This window comes from Rhamphochromis sp. 'chilingali' (assembly GCF_963969265.1).
Source record: "Rhamphochromis sp. 'chilingali' genome assembly, chromosome: 17".
Classification (NCBI taxonomy): Eukaryota; Metazoa; Chordata; class Actinopteri; order Cichliformes; family Cichlidae; genus Rhamphochromis; species Rhamphochromis sp. 'chilingali'.
In genome coordinates, this window is record NC_137944.1 from 1,231,587 (window position 1) to 1,253,403 (window position 21,817).

Here is a 21,817-nt window from a genome sequence, read left to right on the forward strand (position 1 = left end):
CGACACTTTTGTAATGTGTGAGGTTTCTTATGTATAGGACATCTCCTATCTGGATCCTCCACGTTGTTTTTGTTTCTGTTGTCTGAGCGAGCAGCAGGTGACACTTCTGTTTTGTTGACTAAAATCTCCCTTTGTCTACTGTTTTTCCAAGGAGGTTTTTCCATTTTAACCATCTCGGTTTGAGAAACAAAGTTGAAACTTGGATCATTCCTCATCTGTGCTTGCTGGTAGATGAAAGAAACGAACACTGAGAATGGGGGGAATGTTACACAATGTGATTGTTTGTAACTGGATCCATGAGAAAGCCATTTTTCTTGTATACCATATGGTAATTTTTGGGCTATTGCATTTACACCTCTGGGGGTATCAAGATACAAAAGACCAGGCAGATCTCCCTCGGCCTTGGCGGCATCTAGTTCCATCAGTAAATCACTGAGGTCCCGGAGCTTGGAGTAGTCTTTATTGCCAATTTTGGGGAAACTATCCAGTTTTTGGAACAACGCTTTCTCAATAGCTTCAGATGAACCGTAAGAAGCATCTAGTCGGTTCCAGATCATGCTCAGCCCTTTAGCTGGTTGATTTATGTGGATGGACCTAATACGCTTTGCATGCTCAGCTGATTCACTTCCCAGCCATTTGACAAGAAGATCCATTTCTTCATCACTTGTTAGATTCAAGTCTCTCACCGCATTCTGGAATGAACGTCGCCAGGCCCTGTAGTTTTCCGGTCTATCGTTAAATTGTAGTAGACCACTTGTAACGATCTCACGTCGTGCTAGAAATCTGACAAAGTCTGTCACATGTGGATCAGTGGAGTAACTAGGCCGCTGAGAGTTACCATATGGGTGATGGGGAAGAGCTTCCATGGCGCTGTTGGTCTTCCAGGGTGGCTGATGTGCAGTTACACTGCATGAAGGCCTTAGAAAATCTTCATAATCATTTTCTTTGAGTGCTCCGTAGTAGTGGTGCTCTGTCTGTTGAGCTGAGTTGCGATTCACATCTGATGTGACAAAGGGATTAAGGCTATTTTGTTTACATGGAGGAGGCAGTGGAGTATCAAAGACAGTAATAGCAGCGTTGGGGGGACCATCACTCAGCGAATTGAGACGGGGCATGCACACCGTATTATGCAAAGGTTCCTCAGGAAGCGGCTGCTGTGTCTCATCCTGCAAGGGTAAATCCTCCTGTGATGCCATCTGGATGTCTCTTGATACTTCGGCTTGTTTCTCCACATACTCTTTTGTACGCTCAACAGAGTCGACTGATGTTGCAATGAGAGGAAGTTTACAACTGTGTTTTCCTTCACTAACGCCAACCGCTGCTTCTAAAGCTTCTGCCTTTGCTACAGCTGCAGCAGTTTCCTTTTCTGTGGTCAGCATTTCTATAGAAGCTTCCAGACGAGCCTTTTCCATTTTTAACTTCATTTCTTGCTCTGCAAACGCTAAACGTGCCTTTGCTGCTTCAGCATTAGCCCTAGCTCTTGCAGCTGCAGTGCTGGTAGCCGATCCATGAGAACGTGTGGTTGACATAGAAGCATAAGACCGTGTCTTCACTGATGATGGCTTTGAATCCATAGTGTAGGCAAGTAGAGGCTATGTAGCGTGATAGCAGTAGTTGTTGTCACATGCACTGTGTTACCTTGTCTGTAACTCAACGTCTTTTCACTGTACTGTCTTTCCCTCTTCACACTGCACAGAAGAGGAACTGGCAGCAAGGTTCAACACTTTTCTTCCATCAAGACTCTGAAGACCATTACTCTTTGTCCACAGGTTTAATGATGTAGAAAGTGTGAAACAAACATAACACAATTACAATTACAGTATATTCTTTAAATCTTACATATACACTGTACCTACAAGTCTACAATAATCTAAATCAACGTAGCGTAGCACTTTAGCTGCAAGAATAAGCATTAGCCGTGCTCTAAACATGTGGTTTCAACAACGTATCAAAGTTACACATTAAACTTCCCTCATGTCACAAAATACAACCACAGAACTACAGATAAGCATCAAATAAACAATATACATACAGACGATGCTCCAAAAGACGAAGGATTGAAGGCAGATGCATGTGGATTCATGGCAGTCTCCTTGGCCATGTGCAAACTTCACTAAACCTTACTACTTCCTGCTTCCTGTGATGTCACCAGGTATCAGAACTCTTAAAGGGACAGCTGCCCTAACACTATCGGCACACAGGGATCAAACCAGTTAGCTTTACCTCCTGAGCTACAGCAAGAAGGTCCTTGGATGGGAGCCTTCTTGCTGTGAGTTAACAGTGCTAACTACCATGCCAATGGGCTAGCTACTCATTTAATTAAGTATAAAATTAACATCTCTATGAGAAAAAAACCCTTTGTTTTCAGTATCCTGTGGGGCAACTTTGTGAAGTAATAACTAAACAGTTCTTGTAGCTGTTGTTCAGTCCTCGATGGCTTGAGCTCATTCGGACGAACTTCAGCCGTAAGATGTTGGTGGGTTTCCTCACATGTTCTCCATTTTACTGGATAAAGATCATGACTCTTAAAGTCAAAGTTTCTACTTTTTTCTCTTTGACATTTCTTTGTTAGGTTGCTGTTTTGCTGAAGACTTAGTTTAGTGAAAGACGTTCTGAGATTTGCCTTTTGAAGCTAATGGGACCAGTTTCCTAATATGATCCCATTAAGTTTTTATCTTACAATATGAAGAGTTGTCCACACAACATTGTTCCAGTAGCCTTCTAGTTTGTTACATAATCACAAACAGAGTGGTTGCTTTATCCTTCAGCTCCTTACAAGCTTCGTCCTCCCAGACTACAGACTAATCTTTGTTGGTTGGCCAGCCGGGGAAGGTAAAGATGGTCATCACGCCCATCATTTGTACCAAATCTAAATGCTTTAGTGACGGTTCTGTATCATTCTCAACCTGATAAAGATCACCAACAGAGGTGCCCACTCAAACCAGATTGTTATCCAATCGCAGAACACGAGTGGGTGTTCCTCAACTGTTAGATGGGCTGATTTACAGTTAGAGCCATGCCTGGATATCAGCCAGGGCGTACAGTAATTCTTAAACATGACTTCATTCTGAGCACTTAATGCTTGAGTGTCAAAATGGGGATTTTTCAAAACCCTGTACAGACTAAACTTTCCTGTTATTACTGTTCTCATTTATAAAGTTGTGTTTCATCAACATGAACATTATACCTAACAGGTGAATGTCGGGACAGTATGTCCTGGTTTCTTAACATAAAACTCATTGCTGCAGCCAGAGGCAGCACAAATATGGTCCTCTTAGACCAGGGGTGGGCAACTCCAGGCCTCGAGGGCCGGTGTCCCTGCAGGTTTTAGATGTGTCTTGAACCAACACAGCTGATTTAAATGGCTAAATTAGCTCCTCAACATGTCCCAGAGTTCTCCAGAGGCCTGGTAACGAACTAATCATGTGATTCAGGTGTGTTGACCCAAGGTGAGATCTAAAACCTGCGGGACACCGGCCCTCGGGGCCTGGATTTGCCCACCCCTGTCTTAGACTAGTTTTTAGTTTTAGTCCCCTTGTTTTCGAGTGAGTTATCGGTTCTGTCACTAGTTTGCTAACGTAAACCAATGTAAGTCTAAGAGCCGTAACAAACCTACTGACCCTGTGATGCTACGTTCTGGCAAAATGGTGCTAAACATGATCTAAAAAACGTTAACTTTCAGCTCTTATTTCTTAAACGCAGCTCCCAGAAACTGTTGCATCTACGTCAGCTTTTAGAGCAGGGCTCCATGGTGTAAATCAGCCTTTGTAGTGTTTCACCACTGCTTTAAAGTACCTGTGTTTTCACTTTTCAGACCCAGAAGATATTACATCTTTTATACGAACAGTATCAAACTCTTTGTAGCGTGAGTGGACCGGAGCAGAAAAAGCTTTGCTCAAACGAACCGTCCATTTACAAAAGAGATTTTAAAAAAATGTCCATTTCTCTAGATTCAAACTTATTACAAAATCGACAAAAGTGCAGAAGTTGACTTTGGAAAGAAAAAAGATATTATGTTGCAGCTGAACTATATGTCAAACATTTTAAATAGTAATGCTGGTGTCCCTGCACGACTGTGTTCAATCTAATCAAAGTGGTCTTTTCTGCAGCTTTCAGACTTGCAGTGGGCCACAGTGGAAGCTTTAGCAGGAACATCAGTGCACTGTCACATAGATAAATATAAGGTGTCCTGAAACTTTTGGACTTCAATGAAATGTTTCAGCATATGATAAACGCTATCAGGAGGAGATGCTGTGTCGCAACCCGCTCGTCTTTTCTGACATTGCCGAGTATCTTTGCTCCGTTTCACTGGTGAAAGTATGTCAGTGGGTTACATTGACACAAGTGCAAAGCTGCAGGGAGGGGAGGGAGGAGTCAGTGAACTGGGTCACATGGTTTTCACACTGATCGCTACTCGAAACAGAGCAGAAAGCCGTCGAGCACACGCCTGGACTGGAGCTCCAGGAACGAGTGAACGCTGCACATTTGATCGTCGCCTCGGCCGATTTTCTGGTTGTTTTAGGGGGAAAGTACATCTCCACCGGGCTGCTTGTAAAGCCGACCGTAGCGTGTAGGGTCTGAACTAGGCTTATGTCTTTGGTTCAAACTTAAAGACGGTTAGTTTCTCTTACTGGGACCAATCAGCGACTTTTCAGTTGCTGAACACTAAAACTGAGAAAACGGCTTTGGCACCGAGGTAGCAGAGGAGGAAACCCCCAGACTCACAGGACATGGAGTCCACCAAAGCTGGTAAGTACGCCTGACAGCATCTGCACCCGGCGACGGGGGGCGTACTGTACTTACCTCCTGCCTTTGGCTTCAGTCGAACCGGAAAAGTAACACGACCGGTCACATTCTGACTGTATTTCTTGTTTATTGTGGACTTTCTGTCGAACCCACTTGTTACTGTTAAAGTGGGTTAGGGCCACCGTGGGCGGTTGTTGTTACACCAGTGTTTGGCTTCCGTGGCACTGCAGTCATCTCGGCTCACATGGACCCGCCAGCCTAGCCATGTGCACTTGTGTTTACGCTCCCCGTGCGTCTCAGCTCATTGGCCGCGCGGTGCAGTGACGTAGGCGTTGCATAATTTCTCCCAGCTCGATGTGTGCAGTCTCGCCGTGATACACGTGAGGCCTCTCATGGCAACGCGAGCTGACCTAGTTTTCCCGGGGAAAGCGCATGCGTGCTCCAGGTGGGGTGCGTTTAAACCCCAACACCAGCAGCTGTGGTGCTTTGCTCATGGGACGGGGAAGGCTTTTTGTGTAAGAAACGTACGTTAGTAACATGATTAATAATAAACGTCGCGATATGACCCGCTGTATTCAGTTTCTATGTTACCATTGATTTAATAAAAACAACATTGAATAAAAAAATAATAATAAAAAACCGGAAGTCCACAGTTGTCTTCGTTTGCTCAACTCTCGAGCTCATCGTCTGTCCGCTGACAGCACTCGAACTAAGATATTTCCCGAGGGCCGTAAACGCAGCCTCGGTTGTTTCCAGCTCGTATAAAATGATCTAATTACGCAGAGTTAGATAAACATTAGAGCTGGAGACGGTCACTGAGTTAGTTACAGGTTTGACTCATATTTTCCTGTTTCACTCATGATGCTGGATACACAGTAACCTGATAATCCCATGAACTAAACCTCATTTTTGAAGCATTCAAAGAGGCTGCGTGAGCTCTGAGTCATCACTGGCACTTTTTCACCTCATACTTTTCCTTTGCTGTGTATTAATGGGGGACAATTTTTATATATTTCTTTTAAAATGAAAAGTGTATAAATGAAGGCATGTATTCGATCTGTTTTTACGACTGTGAATGACTGAACTACATACACACCCCTGCCAGGCTGACATTATGTAATCGCTGTTACCTAATCATAAAGAATGGGAGAGGAAGAAATCAGGTCAGCCTGTGCTGAGGGTGGAGCTCCCTGGTGCAGCAGCCCGTCTCTGCGGCGTTTACTGGCCCAAGAAATGTTTGTCGTATTCTCGTCTGCCCTCTTTACTTTAAGCTGGTTGGTTTTCACACAGGGAAGGTGTCTGTAGCTGGGGGGGTAAGTCAGGGAGAAAAGCGCCACCTACAGAAACCATGGCGACATTACAGCGTTCAAACAGGGCTCAGGTTATACCGATGAAATAAACGGTGTAACTGACAACGAGCAAAAGAAGACACGCACATCTGGTAGCTTCTTGTGATTGCAGTAGAGTGTGACGATGAAGTGAGTTTCCTTTTTGTCCTAATGCAGAAACAATCAGTAAAGTTTGATAAAGTGCACATTAAAATCAAATCAGAAATGTGTTATCAGGCACGAGATGGACTCATTTTATTACAGTGAGGTCACCCATTACTGAGGTGTCTGTCAGGCCCTCAGCTGAGCGTTTCTCTCCGTTGCCGTCTTGCTGTTCTGAGACTGCATATGAGGAGCACGGGGTGGGTCCTGAACCACACACTCATCCTCTGATGGTTGTGATTGGAGGAGCGGTTAGCCACTGAGCAGCTCCTGGGTGAGCGTCCTTATTGACTCTAATAAAGACCATAATTGACTGAATGGATTCATATGACCTGAAAGTAAAGTGAGGAAAGCGTTTACAGAGGTCACAGGGACACGAGGGCTGGTTGCAGACCATTAGACCAATACAGGTCACGTTTCAGGAGCTACATTCATCTTTGATACTGTCTATTTTCCTCATAAAATACATGAGAAGTTTTCAGTGCAAGCTCACACAGTAGGCTTTGCTTCGTTGTTACAGTCCCTGTTCTCACAGTCCGTTTCCTCCCCTCTCTGCTGATCGCTCGCCAGGAGGCGTAATAGCCTACATCAGCTCGTCCAGCTCTGCCTCCAGCCCAGAGTCGTGTCACAGCGACTCCTCCAATGGCAGCTACCAGTCGTCCTCCCCGCCCCGCGGGTCCCCGCCTAGCCACGGACAGCTGAGGCAGCCGCTCGACCCCACGATGGCTGTAGGAGGCCTAAAATTGCCACGGACTCAGAAAGGTGGACGCTCGTCGTCCACAGCAAAGACTGGCATCACAAGTAAGTTGGACACTCTCATATGTGTCTTCAGATGCTGCCTGTGTTAAGTCTAGGAATCAGTGCAGCATGTCAGGTCAGTGAGAGCATTATATGACTTAAACATCTCAAGGACATTATTGGAATCTGCCCAAAACAAATGTTGACATTTTAACTTCCAGGTAGCTTGTTTCAGCCGCCGTCACTTAGGGCTGAACGATTATGGAAAATAATCTAATTGCGATTTTTTTGCCCCAATATTGCGATTGCGATGCGATATGCGATTATTTTTTAAGGTCTTTGTCTTCTGTATTATTAAACAAAGACAAGCAATACATCATATAGTATGGCCAATACTATATTACATTAATTTTAAACTGTTCTTTCCTGGAAGACAGACCTCTGTTATGATGACATGAGGTGATGCATGAATTGATGACTGACATTTTTATTTAACTTCTTCAATCACAACAGTATATTTGAACATACACAATAGTTTATTTTTAGCTTACAAACATCTGAGCATAAAGTGCTGACAAGGAACCCTGGTGTAAACATTAAAATGAAAGTCAGTACAATGTGCAGATTGCAGAAATATACATAAAAAAAATCAGTGGCTTTACCACACTCAGTTTTTCGACATCTGTGAACTACTAGACTGTCATTCAATTAAAAAATAATATTAAATAAATAAAACTAATAAATAAAAAATACACACATCTTACTGATCTCTGCAGTCAGTAACATTACACATAAAGTGCAAACATAATAGCAATTGTATAAACACAACACAAACACGCCTTTAAAGTTTAAAGGCGTGAAATTGGACGGTCTAGTTCTGATTAGCGTCACCGCTGTCTCGGTGGAGTTTAATAAACTCGGCCGTCTGCTTCTTGCTATCTAAAATATAACCAGACACTGGTGTAAATTCTCGACTGTCTCATACTTCTGTTTAATAAGTTTTCTGTTTGACGTTTAGTCAGCTGTGTGAAAACCAAGGAGGAACCCACCCGGGGGATTAATAAAGTTTTATTTTATCTAATCTAATAACTTTAATCTCAGCCAAACCGATTTACTCACGAACAAACAAAACACTGAAAAAAGCCCAACAATAACATTTTTAGGTTGTCTAAGTGACTTATATATTACGTTTAACCCGAGCAGCGAAACTCCGCGGTGATCTGAAAATGATGTGCCGGGAGTTGTGCCGTTCTCGGCCGCATCAGTAACCCTCGAGCTCCCGGCTAGCTGTCGAGCTGGTGGGTAGCAGACGTCTCTGAAAACGTCGAAGCACTTTTGCAAATATGGGATATCTTGATAAACCGAGCAGATATTTGATGTTTACACAGCTACTTTCTCGCCTGAAAATATGTTAAAAGTTTATTTTGTGACCCAGAAAGATTAGTATGAGTAATTTTAAAACTTAGTAGCGGCCGCCATTGCTGGAAACTGGAGTTTGGCTGGGCCGCGCTATGAATTCTGGGATATGGTAGTAATTTGGACAGCCTTCGGCGCGTCGCTGTGACGTAATCGGTCTACAAATGCGGCCTCAGGAGGATGCAGCCCATGAATTTGGACATGTCCAGAGTATAATCGCAGCCTTTGCGGTTAGAAAATTGCACTTGATCATGTCGCGATATTATCGCAAATGCGATATATCGTTCAGCCCTACCGTCACTGCACCAAGAACATCTCACAACTAATGTTCTCTCTCTGAAGACGGTTGAAATGAAACCAGAGGCTGTTTAGGAGAAACCCAAGACGGAGCCAGCACGAGCTTCCTGTAGACGGCTAATGACTTTTACATGTGACGTGTTTGTGTCTATAAATAAATTCTCAACATAAACCTTCACAGAGCAGTTTATCAGAAACAGCAGTGTGATGTTGAGGCTGTAGTGACGGGCAGTGATGTGAACTGTACCACATCAGGGCTCGCAGAATCGCTAGCCCCACGGAGCTAGCTAGCTATCTCAGCCCCGCCCGTCAGGCTATATGATAACCCGACGGGCGGGGCTGAGATAGATTTTGGTCGCCCGACCAGAGATATCGCTAGCTCCGGGACGTCGGGCTAGCGATTGTGCGAGCCCTGCACATAATATAGCACAGCAGGTTATTTGAGAGTGGTTTAGTTTCCTCTTCTTCTACTCCTGTACCAGGACTGATGCAGAGGGTTTGGGGTTTTTTGTGAGTGGCGGCACCTACTGTTCAGGAGGAGCACTGGCGTAATGACTCGGTGACCTCGTTGGGAATAATCGGTGGGTTCCCAGTTTTTGTTTTTTTTTCCAGATAAACTGTAAGAATTTGTTTTTGTATTTCTCAGAAATCAACGGCCTGGTGCTGCTCTGTAAAGTGTGCGGGGACGTGGCCTCTGGATTTCACTATGGCGTCCATGCCTGTGAGGGCTGCAAGGTGAGGCTGCCTCTTTGATACGACGCAGTGTGAACTCGCAGGCAGCACAGGATGAGTCTCTGTGCGACACAGACACGAGCGTTGCGGCGTCTTTGGTTGAAGTGGGTCACTTTAGCCATCTGCACAGCTCAGACTGAAACTAGTTCACTCTGCCTTTATTTATATCTGTTACCCATCATGCTTCATGGTGCTGTGTGGCCCAGTTAGCTGGAGAACAGTGTGCTACATACCACAGCGCTCCTTAGAGGGCGAACACGCACATAATTCAGACAGTTATAAGTCACACTGTAGAAACTGTTCATTTATCTAAGAAAGAGGACAAAAGTAAGCTGCCTGTGTCTGTGAACACACTCAGGGCTTCTTCAGGAGGAGCATCCAGCAGAACATCCAGTACAAGAAGTGCCTGAAGAACGAGAGCTGCCCCATCATGAGGATCAACAGGAACCGCTGCCAGCAGTGCCGCTTCAAGAAATGCCTGCTGGTGGGCATGTCCAGAGACTGTGAGTACCCGCGCTCGTTCACTGACTCGCGCTGTGTTCGGTGAAGAGATTAGCGAGGCTGGTTTCACAGAGTAACGCTCAGCACGCCATTTTCTAACACGTAAAACAGGTTACGGTCAATTTCAAAGCTATAAAAGCGAATAAGTGTCATTTTCTAGTCAGACGGTTGGTGGTTAGATTCCCCCGTCTGCTTGCCAAAGTTTCCTCAGGCAGAGTTCTGCTCGTGTGAGTGTTAGCAGAGAAACAACGTACCTGTGTGAATGCGTGTGAATGGAAAATGAGGCATTCTGCAGGAGAGCGCTACATGAAAACCAAAGTGTTCAAAATACAACATTAAGAAACGCTTTTAACAAAGAAATCACGAAGCTCAAACTTTTAATTGAGCCTTTTCTGTTATTTTTGTTTTAAAAAGATGCCGTTCATTAGTCCTTTTGGCTCAGTTAGTAGTGACAGATGGAAATAGTCCAGCATCACTGACTGTGGAAGGACGTTGGAGTTTAATGACGACATGGTTAAGGGGCAGTAATTCTCAGTATGACTGGATTTGTTTTGAAGGCAGTAATCATGAGGTGTGAAGCTAACGGTTGGAGAAGAGTAAGATGTCCTCCTTTTAAATTCCTGTTTAACGAATGTCTGAGACTTGGGCAAAAATCAAGGAGATTCTCTTCTCGCTCTTCAGCTGTACGCTTCGGCCGGATCCCGAAGCGAGAGAAACAGCGCATGCTGCTGGAGATGCAGAGCGCCATGAACAACATGATGAACAACAGCCAGCTGCAAAGCCAGCTGTACAGCAGCCAGAGCCTGCCCATTGTTAAACCGCTGCCAGCCGGCGCCACCGAGCCTACCTCAGACGATGCCGTCCCCGCCGCCTCCTGCTCTCCTTCCTCCTCACCTCACTCCAGCCAATCAGACTCCAGCTTAGACCCAGAACTCGCCGCGTCAATGGACACCAGCCCCAGCTCGGCCTCGCCCAGCGCGTCGGACAGCAGCGAGGAGGAGGTGATCGGCTCGGTGACCAGGGCCCACCAGGAAACCTTCATGTACAACCAGGAGCAGAGCAGCCTGCCATCCCAGGCCTCGCAGCCCGCGAACACCCTCGGCTGTGGCCTCGCCAAAACCCCCACCGACAACCAGACGCAGGAGCGGCAGGGCACCTGGGACCACCGCAAGAGCCCGGTCACGGTGGCCCGGCACTCCACCTTGAGCCTTGACCCCCAGGGTCAGGAGGTCAACCAGTGCCCCTTCGGGCTGTCCAGGACGGCTGCCACCAGCCACTTTCCAGCATATACACATGGAGCTTTCAGGGCACCGTCCACAGAAGGCTCCACCAATGGATCGTGCAGCATTGCCCTGTGGAGAGGAGGCAACAGGATGCATCTGGTAAGCTGAACAGAGGGCAGTGGATGGTAACAGTTTAGGCAAGCCATTAAAAATCAATGTCAAGGTGTAAAAGCGGACTTTGTAAAATAAAAAGCCTTTTAAATGAAAGTGTCTGTTTGTTGTTTGGATAGATGCTCCTGCCTCTGTATGCATGAATAGATGTGAATAGAACAGCTGCTTTTAGGGCAAAAACAAACTCTAGAAGTCTCACCAAAACAAAGCTTCTGTTTTAGAGCGCAATGAAAATCACTCCGTTTGTCCCAACAGCAGCATGAAGCCATCGTGTCTGTGATTAGTTAGTGAAAAGGAGGTTTCAGAGGTGTGGATGCACTCGTGTCCAAACTGAAGGCCCGCTCTGATCTGCAGGTTTGTCCGATGAACACTTCGCCTCACGTGGACCCTCAGAAGTCCGGCCACGAGGTGTGGGAGGAATTCTCCCACAGCTTCACCCCAGCGGTCAGGGAGGTGGTCGAGTTTGCCAAGAAGATCCCAGGCTTCAGAGAGCTTTCCCAGCATGACCAGGTCAGCCTTTTGAAGGCTGGCACCTTTGAGGTAATTCATTGAATTTTCTTACGTATTGCAGTCTTGTTTAGTCTGTCTGTAGTAATCTGGGGCACTCTGTGGCCTGCAGGTGTTGGTGGTTCGGTTTGCCTCGCTGTTTGACGTGAAGGACCGCACTGTCACCTTTCTCGGAGGGAAGAGGTACAGCGTGGACAGTCTGAGGGCCCTGGGGGCCGGGGACCTGCTCAACTCCATGTTTGACTTTAGTGAGAAGCTCATGAACCTGGGTCTCAGTGAGGAGGAGATGAGCCTGTTTACTGCTGTGGTTCTGGTCTCTGCAGGTGGGTTATCAGACGATCCATCCACTGATAGCGACGCATAAACCACCGTCAGTGTTTGTATCCAAAATGATGAGAACAGGTAGAAAAATTGGCTCATTAACTTTGTTTTTCCTGCCTGAGCTTTGACTGCACTGTAATGGTACAGATTGGCGAGTTGGCGCCACCTGCTGTTTATCTGATGAACACTCACAGCAGGACTGAGCTCAGCTGTTTCAGTGTAAACACATTTAAACTGAGTCAGGCTTTAAAATATTCCTCTGCTGTGACCTGAGCACACGTGAGGCAAACGGTTTCAGTTTGTGCAAAATTGCATTTATTCCTAGAGCATCACGGACACGCTGAACACTGACTTTGGTCAATCATATGCTGTAGAGTGACAGTCCATCATGTCATTATCACAAACACGTTAACCTGACACGAGACTGCGACTAACCACGCGGGTCACACGGCCGTTTTTCTTGTTTGTCAACGTATCGCTAACTGAGGCCTCTCCTCCCTGCTACCTCTTCCTCTCCCAGATCGATCTGGCATCGAGAACGTGAACTCCGTGGAGGCCCTGCAGGAGACGCTTATCCGCGCCCTGCGGAGCCTCATCACCAAGAACCACCCCAACGAGGCCTCCATCTTCACCAAACTGCTGCTCAAGCTGCCCGACCTGCGTTCCCTCAACAACATGCACTCTGAGCAGCTGCTCGCCTTCAAGGTCCATTCCTGAACTTTCCTAAAGTACTTGACGCCGTCCGCCCCCACTTCACCTGAAAACATTGCACCCGAGACAAAAGCAGCCCTAAAGGCCGCCTGGAGCACCAGCTCCACCCGACCACACCTGCACGGGCCTTTGGGTTTAGCTCTTTGTCTAAAAAGTCAAGTGGAAGTTGTACTGTAGGGCGTGACGGCCTGTGTGACGGTAATGCAGACGCACAGACACTCTGACTGGTGTACATGTCTCTCGTGTTTGTGTGTAGCAGCTGTACAAAGATTAGATGCACTTTCCTGTATAGTGTCGATGGTATTTTTGCATTCATAGTGCAATATGTGACTGCTTCTGGGTCTGAGTCTAAACGTTTCCCTGCGGTGGTGCACGTTAAATTGAACTGGTGCTGCTCTCGCGGGACGAAAAACCCGCTGGAGGTAAAGTTCTCTTTAAAAGCAGCTGAAACTGAGGAGTCTGTGCAGGAAAGCTGCTTTCAGTTGGAGCAGCAGGGAAACCTGAACGTGGCGTCTTTGGACAGATTTGGGAAGCAGACGCTTGATTTCATCCACGTGTGTTCGTGCCATGATTTGTTTGTTTTGTGTTCTAAATTATTTGGGCATTGTGACAAATCGAACGTGTCAGAGTCGCTCTTTACTGAGATCAGTATAAATGAAGACTGAAGCCATGAAATGAAATTGTGGACTTTGTCTTCTTTCTCGTGACATCTCCGAGAGTCTGGACAGAAATGTCACCTCGTAGTCACCAGCAGCTTCTGCACGCTTCGTTACACGTCTCTACGTTTTTACAGAGACTCTGTTCTGTAGCTGATGCAGGTCCATGTATGACGATTTCACATAAGTCTGATTGTAAAAGTGTTTGTAATGTAAAGACATGAGCAGAGCTGCTGGTGAAACACTCAGCCTTTTATTCTCCACGACTTCTATTATTGCAGTGACATGTTCTGAAAGGATGCAGTATGCATAGATTTCTATAGAAATATATTATCATATAAACATAACTGTATGTGTGTGTATATAAATAATATGAATGAATAAATTTTCTAAATGGTGTGTACAAGCTGTGGTTATTTAAAACGTGTCGTTCCCGATAATCATGACGACTGCATCTTACCTATTTGTAGGAAAATGTTCTCTTCGGCAGTTAAGAAGCCTTTGCCTCGTCTCCATCCTCTGACCTCTGACCTGCGTCTTCATTTTCAAAATGCATCATGAGGAGGACGGGGGAGGCCTACGAGGAGCTGTTCCTGAGCATGACTCAGATAATCAAACTTTCTGCTTGTTACTGTTTCTCCGTGTGATTAAAAAAATATATAAAAATATGCGCACTTTTATCTGAGACCACGTGCAGCTTTAGTGCAGTTTGAGTAAAACTGAGTGATCTCTGAAGCCGGCGACACAGAACTCAGTTTGAATTTTAATCGTCTCGCATACACGTGAATATTCTCTTCTACTTATCCTTATCAGGGTCGTTGGGGGGCTGGAACCTGTCCCAGAGTGAGAGGCGGGGGCACACCCTGGACAGATCGCTAGTTAGTTGCAGGGACAGAGAGACCGCACTCACGATCACCAGTTAACCTCACCCCACTAACTGCACGTCTGTGGGAGGAAGGCGGAGTACCCACACAGACACAGGAGGGAGAACATGCAAACTCCACACAGACCCCGGCCTGCGACGCTGAACCAACCACCTTGCTGCGAGGCAACAGCGCTAAGCAGAAATACTTGGATAATGATACTTCCTGTAGTAACTGCAACTCATTTAAAGTGCAGTTTCAGCTTCATGATTGTATGAACTGCTCTGACCGTCTGAGCTGGCCTGTGTGTTTCTTCCTTTAAATAGTGGATCAACCACAGGTGTGTCATGTGATTTATTTCTAACGACATGAGGGAAGAATCCAGACATTTCCTGTCAGACTGCTTGTCAGTCAGCTGTCCTTCTGAGCCTGTGAAAATGGGAGGTTATGTATAAAAATGCCTGTAATTCCTAAACAGTTGAAATAAACGCCTTAAATGCATTTTAATCACATTGATGGAATACAGATGCAAAATCACACCTATTATCCTCTCCTGTGCTCTTCAAGAACAGTAAAGTAGAAATGAAAGTAAAACGTGTGATCGTTATGGATCACCAATAGCTAATTAATCATGTGAAAGGTTCAGACAAGAGTAGAAATTTCAGACGGTTTTATTCAATGCCTCAAGGAGTGAATAAAATAGGACCTTCACAGCAGGGTTGACATATAAACGCACACACATCTATGTAATTCTCTCTTAAAAATGCAGCACTGAATGAAATGAAGGTTTGACTATGGCCTTTCTTTAATACGTTCTTGTGACACCAGAGGGATTCAGTAAAACGAGGTTTAGAAAGGCGACGTCTGAACCAAGTCGTGCTTATCATCCATCAGCAGATGGCAACAGTGCAGCTCAGTCTGCGTCCCTGGCTTCCGGGAGTGGCACCGAGTAAACAGACACTAACATTCACTCGACCAAATCACACAGAGCTCCAGTGTTACCACCGAGTGATGGTGGTAACACTTAAAGTTTTAAACTCAGACCTCTGTCTGCGATAATCAGTGAGAACCATCGGCTCCACCCACGTGTCCACTTCAGTTTGATTGCTGTCCTGTAAACAGAGCACAATCTGGAACCTGTCTGTTCAAACATCCTCTATCGTGTGTTCACTTATGACTTCACAGGACAAGAGCTAGACTCTATTAATGTAGTGCCGTGTCTTTATATTTTCTATTTTGCAAGGAAAACAGGAAATTAGTTCATAAATGTATTGAAATGTGCAGACACATCAATGATAGTCAATCCAATTTTATTTATGCAGCACCAAATCACAACAACAGTCGCTTCAAGGCGCTTTATATTGTAAGGTAGACCCTACAATAATACATACAGAGAGAAAAGCCCAAGAATCATATGACCCCCTGTGAGCAAGCACTTTAGCGACAGTGGGAAGGAAAAACTCCCTTTTAACAGGAAGAAACCTCCGGCAGAACCAGGCTCAGGGAGGGGCGGGGCCATCTGCTGTGATTGGTTGGGGTGAGAGAAGGAAGACAGGATAAAGACATGCTGTGGAAGAGAGACAGAGGTTAATAACAGATATGATTCAATGCAGAGAGGTCTGTTAACACATAGTGAGTGAGGTAGAAACACCCAATGCATCATGGGAATCCCCCAGCAGCCTACATCTATTGCAGCATAACTAAGGGAGGATTCAGGGTCACCTGGTCCAGCCCTAACTATATGCTTTAGCAAAAAGGAAAGTTTGAAGCCTAATCTTGAAAGTAGAGATAGTGTCTGTCTCCTGAATCCAAACTGGAAGCTGGTTCCACAGAAGAGGGGCCTGAAAACTGAAGGCTCTGCCTCCCATTCTACTTTTAAATACTCTAGGAACAACAAGTAGGCCTGCAGAGCGAGAGCGAAGTGCTCTAATAGGGTGATATGGTACTACAAGGTCATTAAGATAAGATGGGGCCTGATTATTTAAGACCTTGTATGTGAGGAGCAGGATTTTGAATCCTGGATTTAAAAGGAAGCCAAAACAGGAGAAATCTGCTCTCTCTTTCTAGTCCCTGTCAGGACTCTTGCTGCAGCATTTTGGATTAACTGAAGGCTTTTCAGGGAGTTTTTTGGACTTCCTGATAATAATGAATTACAGTCGTCCAGCCTGGAAGTAATAAATGCATGAACTAGTTTTTCAGCGTCACTCTGAGACAGGATATTTCTAACTTTAGAGATGTTGCACAAATGGAAGAAAGCAGTCTTACATATTTGTTTAATATGTGCATTGAAGGACATGTCCTGGTCAAAAATGACTCCAAGGTTCCTCACAGTGTTACTGGAGGCCAAGGTAATGCCATCCAGAGTAAGAATCTGGTCAGATACCATATTTCTAAGATTTTCAGGGCCGAGTACAATAACCTCAGTTTGATCTGAATTAAGAAGCAGAAAGTTAGCGGCCATCCAGGTCTTTATGTCTTTAAGACATTCCTGCAGTTTAACTCATTGGTGTGTGTTATCTGGCTTCATGGACAGATAGAGCTGGGTGTCATCTGCATAGCAGTGAAAATGTATGCTATGTCTTCTAATGATGCTGCCTAAGGGAAGCATGTATAATGTAAACAGAATTGGTCCTAGCACTGAACCCTGTGGAACTCCATAATTAACCTCAGTGTGTGAAGAGGACTCTCCATTTACATGCACAAACTGGAGTCTATTAGATAGATATGATACAAACCACTGCAGCACAGTACCTGTAATACCTACAGCATGTTCTAATCGCTCTAATAGGATATTATGGTCGACAGTATCGAACGCTGCACTGAGGTCTAGCAGGACAAGCACAGAGATGAGTCCACTGTCAGAGGCCATAAGAAGATCATTTGTAACCTTCACTAAAGCTGTTTCTGTGCTGTGATGAGCTCTGAAACCTGACTGAAACTCTTCAAATAAACCATTCCTCTGCAGATGATCTGTTAGCTGTTTGACAACTACTCTTTCAAGGATGTTTGATATGAAAGGAAGGTTGGAGATTGGCCTATAATTAGCTAAGACTGCTGGGTCTAGAGATGCTTTTTGAGTAAAGGTTTAACTACAGCTAGCTTGAAGGCCTGTGGTACATAGCTGATTATTAGAGATAGGCTGATCATATTTAAGATCGAAGAATTAATTAATGGCAGGACTTCTTTGAGCAGTTTTGTAGGAATGGGGTCTAAAAGACACGTTGATGGTTTGGAGGAAGTAATTATTGAAGTTAACTCAGAAAGATCAATTGGAGAAAAAGAGTCTAACTTAACATCAATGGTACTAAGAGTAGCTGTAGATAATATTACATCTGTGGGATGGTTACTGGTAATTTTTTCTCTAATGCTAAAAATTTTATTTGTGAAGAAGTTCATGAAGTCATTACTAGTTAACGTTAAAGGGATGGTTGGCTCAACAGAGCTCTGACTGTTTGTCAGCCTGGCTACAGAGCTGAAGAGAAACCTGGGGTTCTTATTTTCTTCAATCAGTGATGAATAGTAAGATGTTCTGGCTTTGCGGAGGGCTTTCTTATAAAGCAGCAAAATGATGATCCTCTAAATTTGTGACACGCCATTTCCTCTCCAGCTTACGAGTCATCTGCTTTAGGCTACGTGTTTGAGAATTATACCACGGAGTCAGGTACTTCTGATCTGAGACCTTAGTTTTCACAGGAGCTACAGTATCCAGAGTCGTACGTAGTGAGGAGGTGAAATTATTAACAAGATGATCGACCTCTGTTGTTAGTCAGCATTTGCTATGAGCACCTTTATTCTTCAGCACAACCTGAACTCTCTCAGGCAGCTGTCTTTAAGCAGCCTTCAGGACAACGCTCCGCATCTCTTGAGTATCACTCCAAAGTGCTTCTTTGTAGGTTGGCTACATTTTGCTCTCTCTCTGTGATCCACACTTCTTCAGGGACGCTGGCTCCCTCAGAGTGCTCCACTGTCTTTGTGTTTCCAGCTATTCTTTTATTGCATTGGAATCATCATCATTGCCAATAAGGTGATTTCCAGATGGTTTCACATGCTGGATCAAAATCTGGCTTTTCTGTTTATAACTGGGTCAAACTATGAAAGAGGCTCCACCATATTTTATACACGACTGTAGACCTTCACCTTCCCTTGTCCTCGCTCACACATATTGATGACAATTCAAAACAAACATTTCAAATTTGACTGATTCAGAAGTTTGCAGATGACACGGCCATCATGGGGTGTATCTGGGATGATCAGGAAGAGGAGTACAGAAGTCTGGTGAGGAACTTTGTCGCATGGAGTCACACAAACCACCTGCAACTCAACACCTCAAAGACTAAGGAACTGGTTGTGGACTTCGGGAGGTCCAGAGAAGGTCCACTGCCGGTTCAGATAGAGGGGGAGGAGGTGGAGGTGGTCAACAAGTACAAGTACCTCGGGCTGTGGGTGGACAATAAACTGGACTGGTCATGCAACACAGAGCACCTGTATAAAAAAGCCCAAAGCCGACTGTACTTCCTCAGGAGGCTGAGGTCTTTTAACATCTGCAGGAAGCTCCTGAGGATGTTTTACCAGTCGGTGGTTGCTGGAGTACTTTTCTATGCTGTGGTGTGCTGGGGGAGCAGCACAGCAAAGAAGGACTCATCCAGGCTGGAGAGACTGATCAGGAAGGCTAGCTCTGTGGTCGGCATGAAGCTGGACACTCTGGTGACAGTGGCAGAGAAAAGGACATTAAAGAAACTGATGGACATTATGAACAATGCTGTTATTCCTATTTATTCTATTTATCCCCTTCGTATATTTTATTTATATTTGTCTCTGTATTTATATATGTGTGTGTGTGTGTGTGTGTGTGTGTGTGTGTGTGTATATATATATATATATATATATATATATATATATAACAGTTCTGTAACTGTAACTTCGGTCGTTGCTGTGCTTTTTGGAAGTCGAATTTCCCAGAGGAACCCACCCGAGGGATTAATAAAGTTCTATCTTATCTTATCTCTCTTATCTGATTAGTTATAGTGTAAGGCAAACCTCAGCCTATTCTCCCCGTTTCCCTTCGCTAAGAATGACCTCTTGATGGCCCCCCTCCAAACGAGACCATACCTTATAGTTCAACAGCAGCAGGACCGTGATCACCCCAATTCTCATGGACTTCACTTTAATTAATTAATTTTTATGGAGATTCACCTAAAGAAATGGGAATAAACGATATCATTTTAACGTTGTCCCTCGTGTGTAGACAACACTGGTTCCTCTCTTACATTAAATTCCTGTTTTATGCTTTAATGATTGATAGGTCAGTGTTTAATGGTTTAACTAACAACAACAAAGAAAACGTCTTTAAATCATCAGGCACAAGAACTGGAATGAAAATTAGGAGCCAAAAAAAACTTTGAAAGATCATCAGAAAGCTCAGGGAAATATTACTTAAGACCACTTTTTACATCCATCCATCCATCCATCTTCATCCGCTTTATCCGAGGCCGGGTCACGGGGGCAGCAGCCTAAGCAGAGAAGCTCAGACCTCCCTCTCCCCAGCCACCTCCTCCAGCTTATCCGGGGGAATACCAAGGCGTTCCCAGGCCAGCTGAGAGATATAATCTCTCCAGCGTGTCCTGGGTCTGCCCCGGGGCCTCCTCCCGGTGGGACATGCCCAGAACACCTCACCCAGGAGGCGCCCAGGGGGCACCCTTGTCAGATGCCCGAACCACCTCAGCTGGCTCCTTTCGATGTGGAGCAGCAGCGGCTCTACTTTGAGCCCCTCCCGGATGGCCGAACTTCTCACCCTATCTCTAAGGGAGAGGCCAGCCACCCTTCGGAGGAAGCTCATTTCTGCAGCTTGTATCCGCGATCTCGTTCTTTTGGTCACTACCCACAGCTCGTGGCCATAGGTGAGGGTAGGGACGTAGATCGACCGGTAAATTGAGAGCTTCGCTTTTACACTCAGCTCCCTCTTCACCACGACGGACCGGTGCAGCGTCCGCATCACTGCAGCCGCAGCCCCAATCCGTCTGTCGATCTCCGGCTCCCTTCTCCCATCACTCGCTAACAAGACTTGATACTTGAACTCCTCCACTTGGGGCAGGAACTCATCCCCGACTCGGAGTGGGCACTCCACCCTTTTCCGGCTGAGAACCATGGCCTCAGATTTGGAAGTGCTGATCCTCATTCCCGCTGCTTCACACTCGGCTGCGAACCGTTCCAGTGCGAGCTGGAGGCCCTCACCCGATGAAGCCAACAGAACCACATCATCCGCGAAAAGCAGAGATGAGATTCTGAGGCCACCAAAGTGAAAGCCCTCCGCCACTTGGCTGCACCTAGAAATCCTGTCCATAAAAATTATGAACAGAATCAGTGACAAAGGGCAGCCCTGGCGGAGCCCATCACCCACCGGGAACGAGTCCGATTTATTGCTGGCAATGCGAACCAAGCTCTTGCAACGGTTGTATAGGGATCGAATGGCCCGTAGCAATGGGCCAAACACCCCGTATTCCCGCAACACCTCCCACAGGACACCCCGAGGGACACGGTCGAATGCCTTCTCCAAGTCCACAAAACACATGTAGACTGGTTGGGCAAACTCCCATGCGCCCTCAAGTATCCTCGAGAGGATAAAGAGCTGGTCCAGTGTTCCGCGACCAGGACGAAAACCGCATTGTTCCTCCTGTATCTGAGGTTCGACTAGCGGACGAACTCTCCTCTCCAGCACCCTGGCATAGACTTTCCCAGGGAGGCTGAGGAGTGTGATCCCCCTGTAGTTGGAACACACCCTCCAGTCTCCCTTCTTAAAGATGGGGACCACCATCCCGGTCTGCCAGTCCACGGGTACTGCCCCTGATCTCCACGCAACATTGCAGAGGCGTGTCAACCAGGACAGCCCTACAACGTCCAGAGCCTTCAGGAACTCGGGGCAGACCTCATCAACACCAGGGGCTCTGCCACCAAGGAGTTGTTTAACTGCCTCAGTGACCTCCCCCCCGGAAATTGGCGGGTCATTCCCCTCATCCCCAGACTCTGCTTCCTCCTCGGAAGACGCGTCAGTGGGATTAAGGAGGTCCTCGAAGTATTCCTTCCACCACCTGACAATTTTCTCAGTCGACGTCAGCAGCGCTCCGCCAGCACTATACACAGTGCAGGTAGAGCACCGCTTTCCCCTCCTGAGACGCCTGACGGTTTGCCAGAATCTCTTCAAGGCAGTCCAAAAGTCTTTTTCCATGGCCTCACCGAACTCCTCCCACACCCGAGTTTTTGCTTCAGCCACTGCCCGAGCCGCATTGCGCTTAGTCTGTCGATACCTGTTGGCTGCCTCCGGAGTCCCACAGGCTAACCAAGCCCGATAGGACTCCTTCTTCAGCCTGGTGGCTCACTTCACTTCTGGTGTCCACTATTTGGTTCGGGGATTACCACCGCGGCAGGCACCAACCACCTTACGGCCGCAG

At 46.0% G+C, this 21,817-nt stretch overlaps 1 protein-coding gene across 1 annotated transcript; it reads left to right on the top strand.

Annotated features, from left to right (window-relative positions):
• The first annotated feature begins 4,413 nt into the window (after positions 1-4,413).
• On the top strand, positions 4,414-13,508 carry nr1d2b (nuclear receptor subfamily 1, group D, member 2b). Its single transcript, XM_080863349.1, has 8 exons — positions 4,414-4,749; positions 6,807-7,037; positions 9,334-9,422; positions 9,778-9,922; positions 10,602-11,302; positions 11,669-11,854; positions 11,934-12,144; positions 12,663-13,508. The coding sequence occupies exons 1-8, from the start codon at positions 4,731-4,733 to the stop codon at positions 12,857-12,859; spliced, it is 1,779 nt and encodes a 592-aa protein (XP_080719475.1). The 5' UTR covers positions 4,414-4,730; the 3' UTR covers positions 12,860-13,508.
• The last annotated feature ends 8,309 nt before the right edge of the window (positions 13,509-21,817 follow it).

Coding starts and splice junctions, on each gene's coding strand:
- nr1d2b (XM_080863349.1), top strand. Junction 11,303..11,668: donor GAGGCAACAGGATGCATCTG/GTAAGCTGAACA, acceptor TCTGATCTGCAG/GTTTGTCCGATGAACACTTC. Junction 11,855..11,933: donor TGAAGGCTGGCACCTTTGAG/GTAATTCATTGA, acceptor TGTGGCCTGCAG/GTGTTGGTGGTTCGGTTTGC.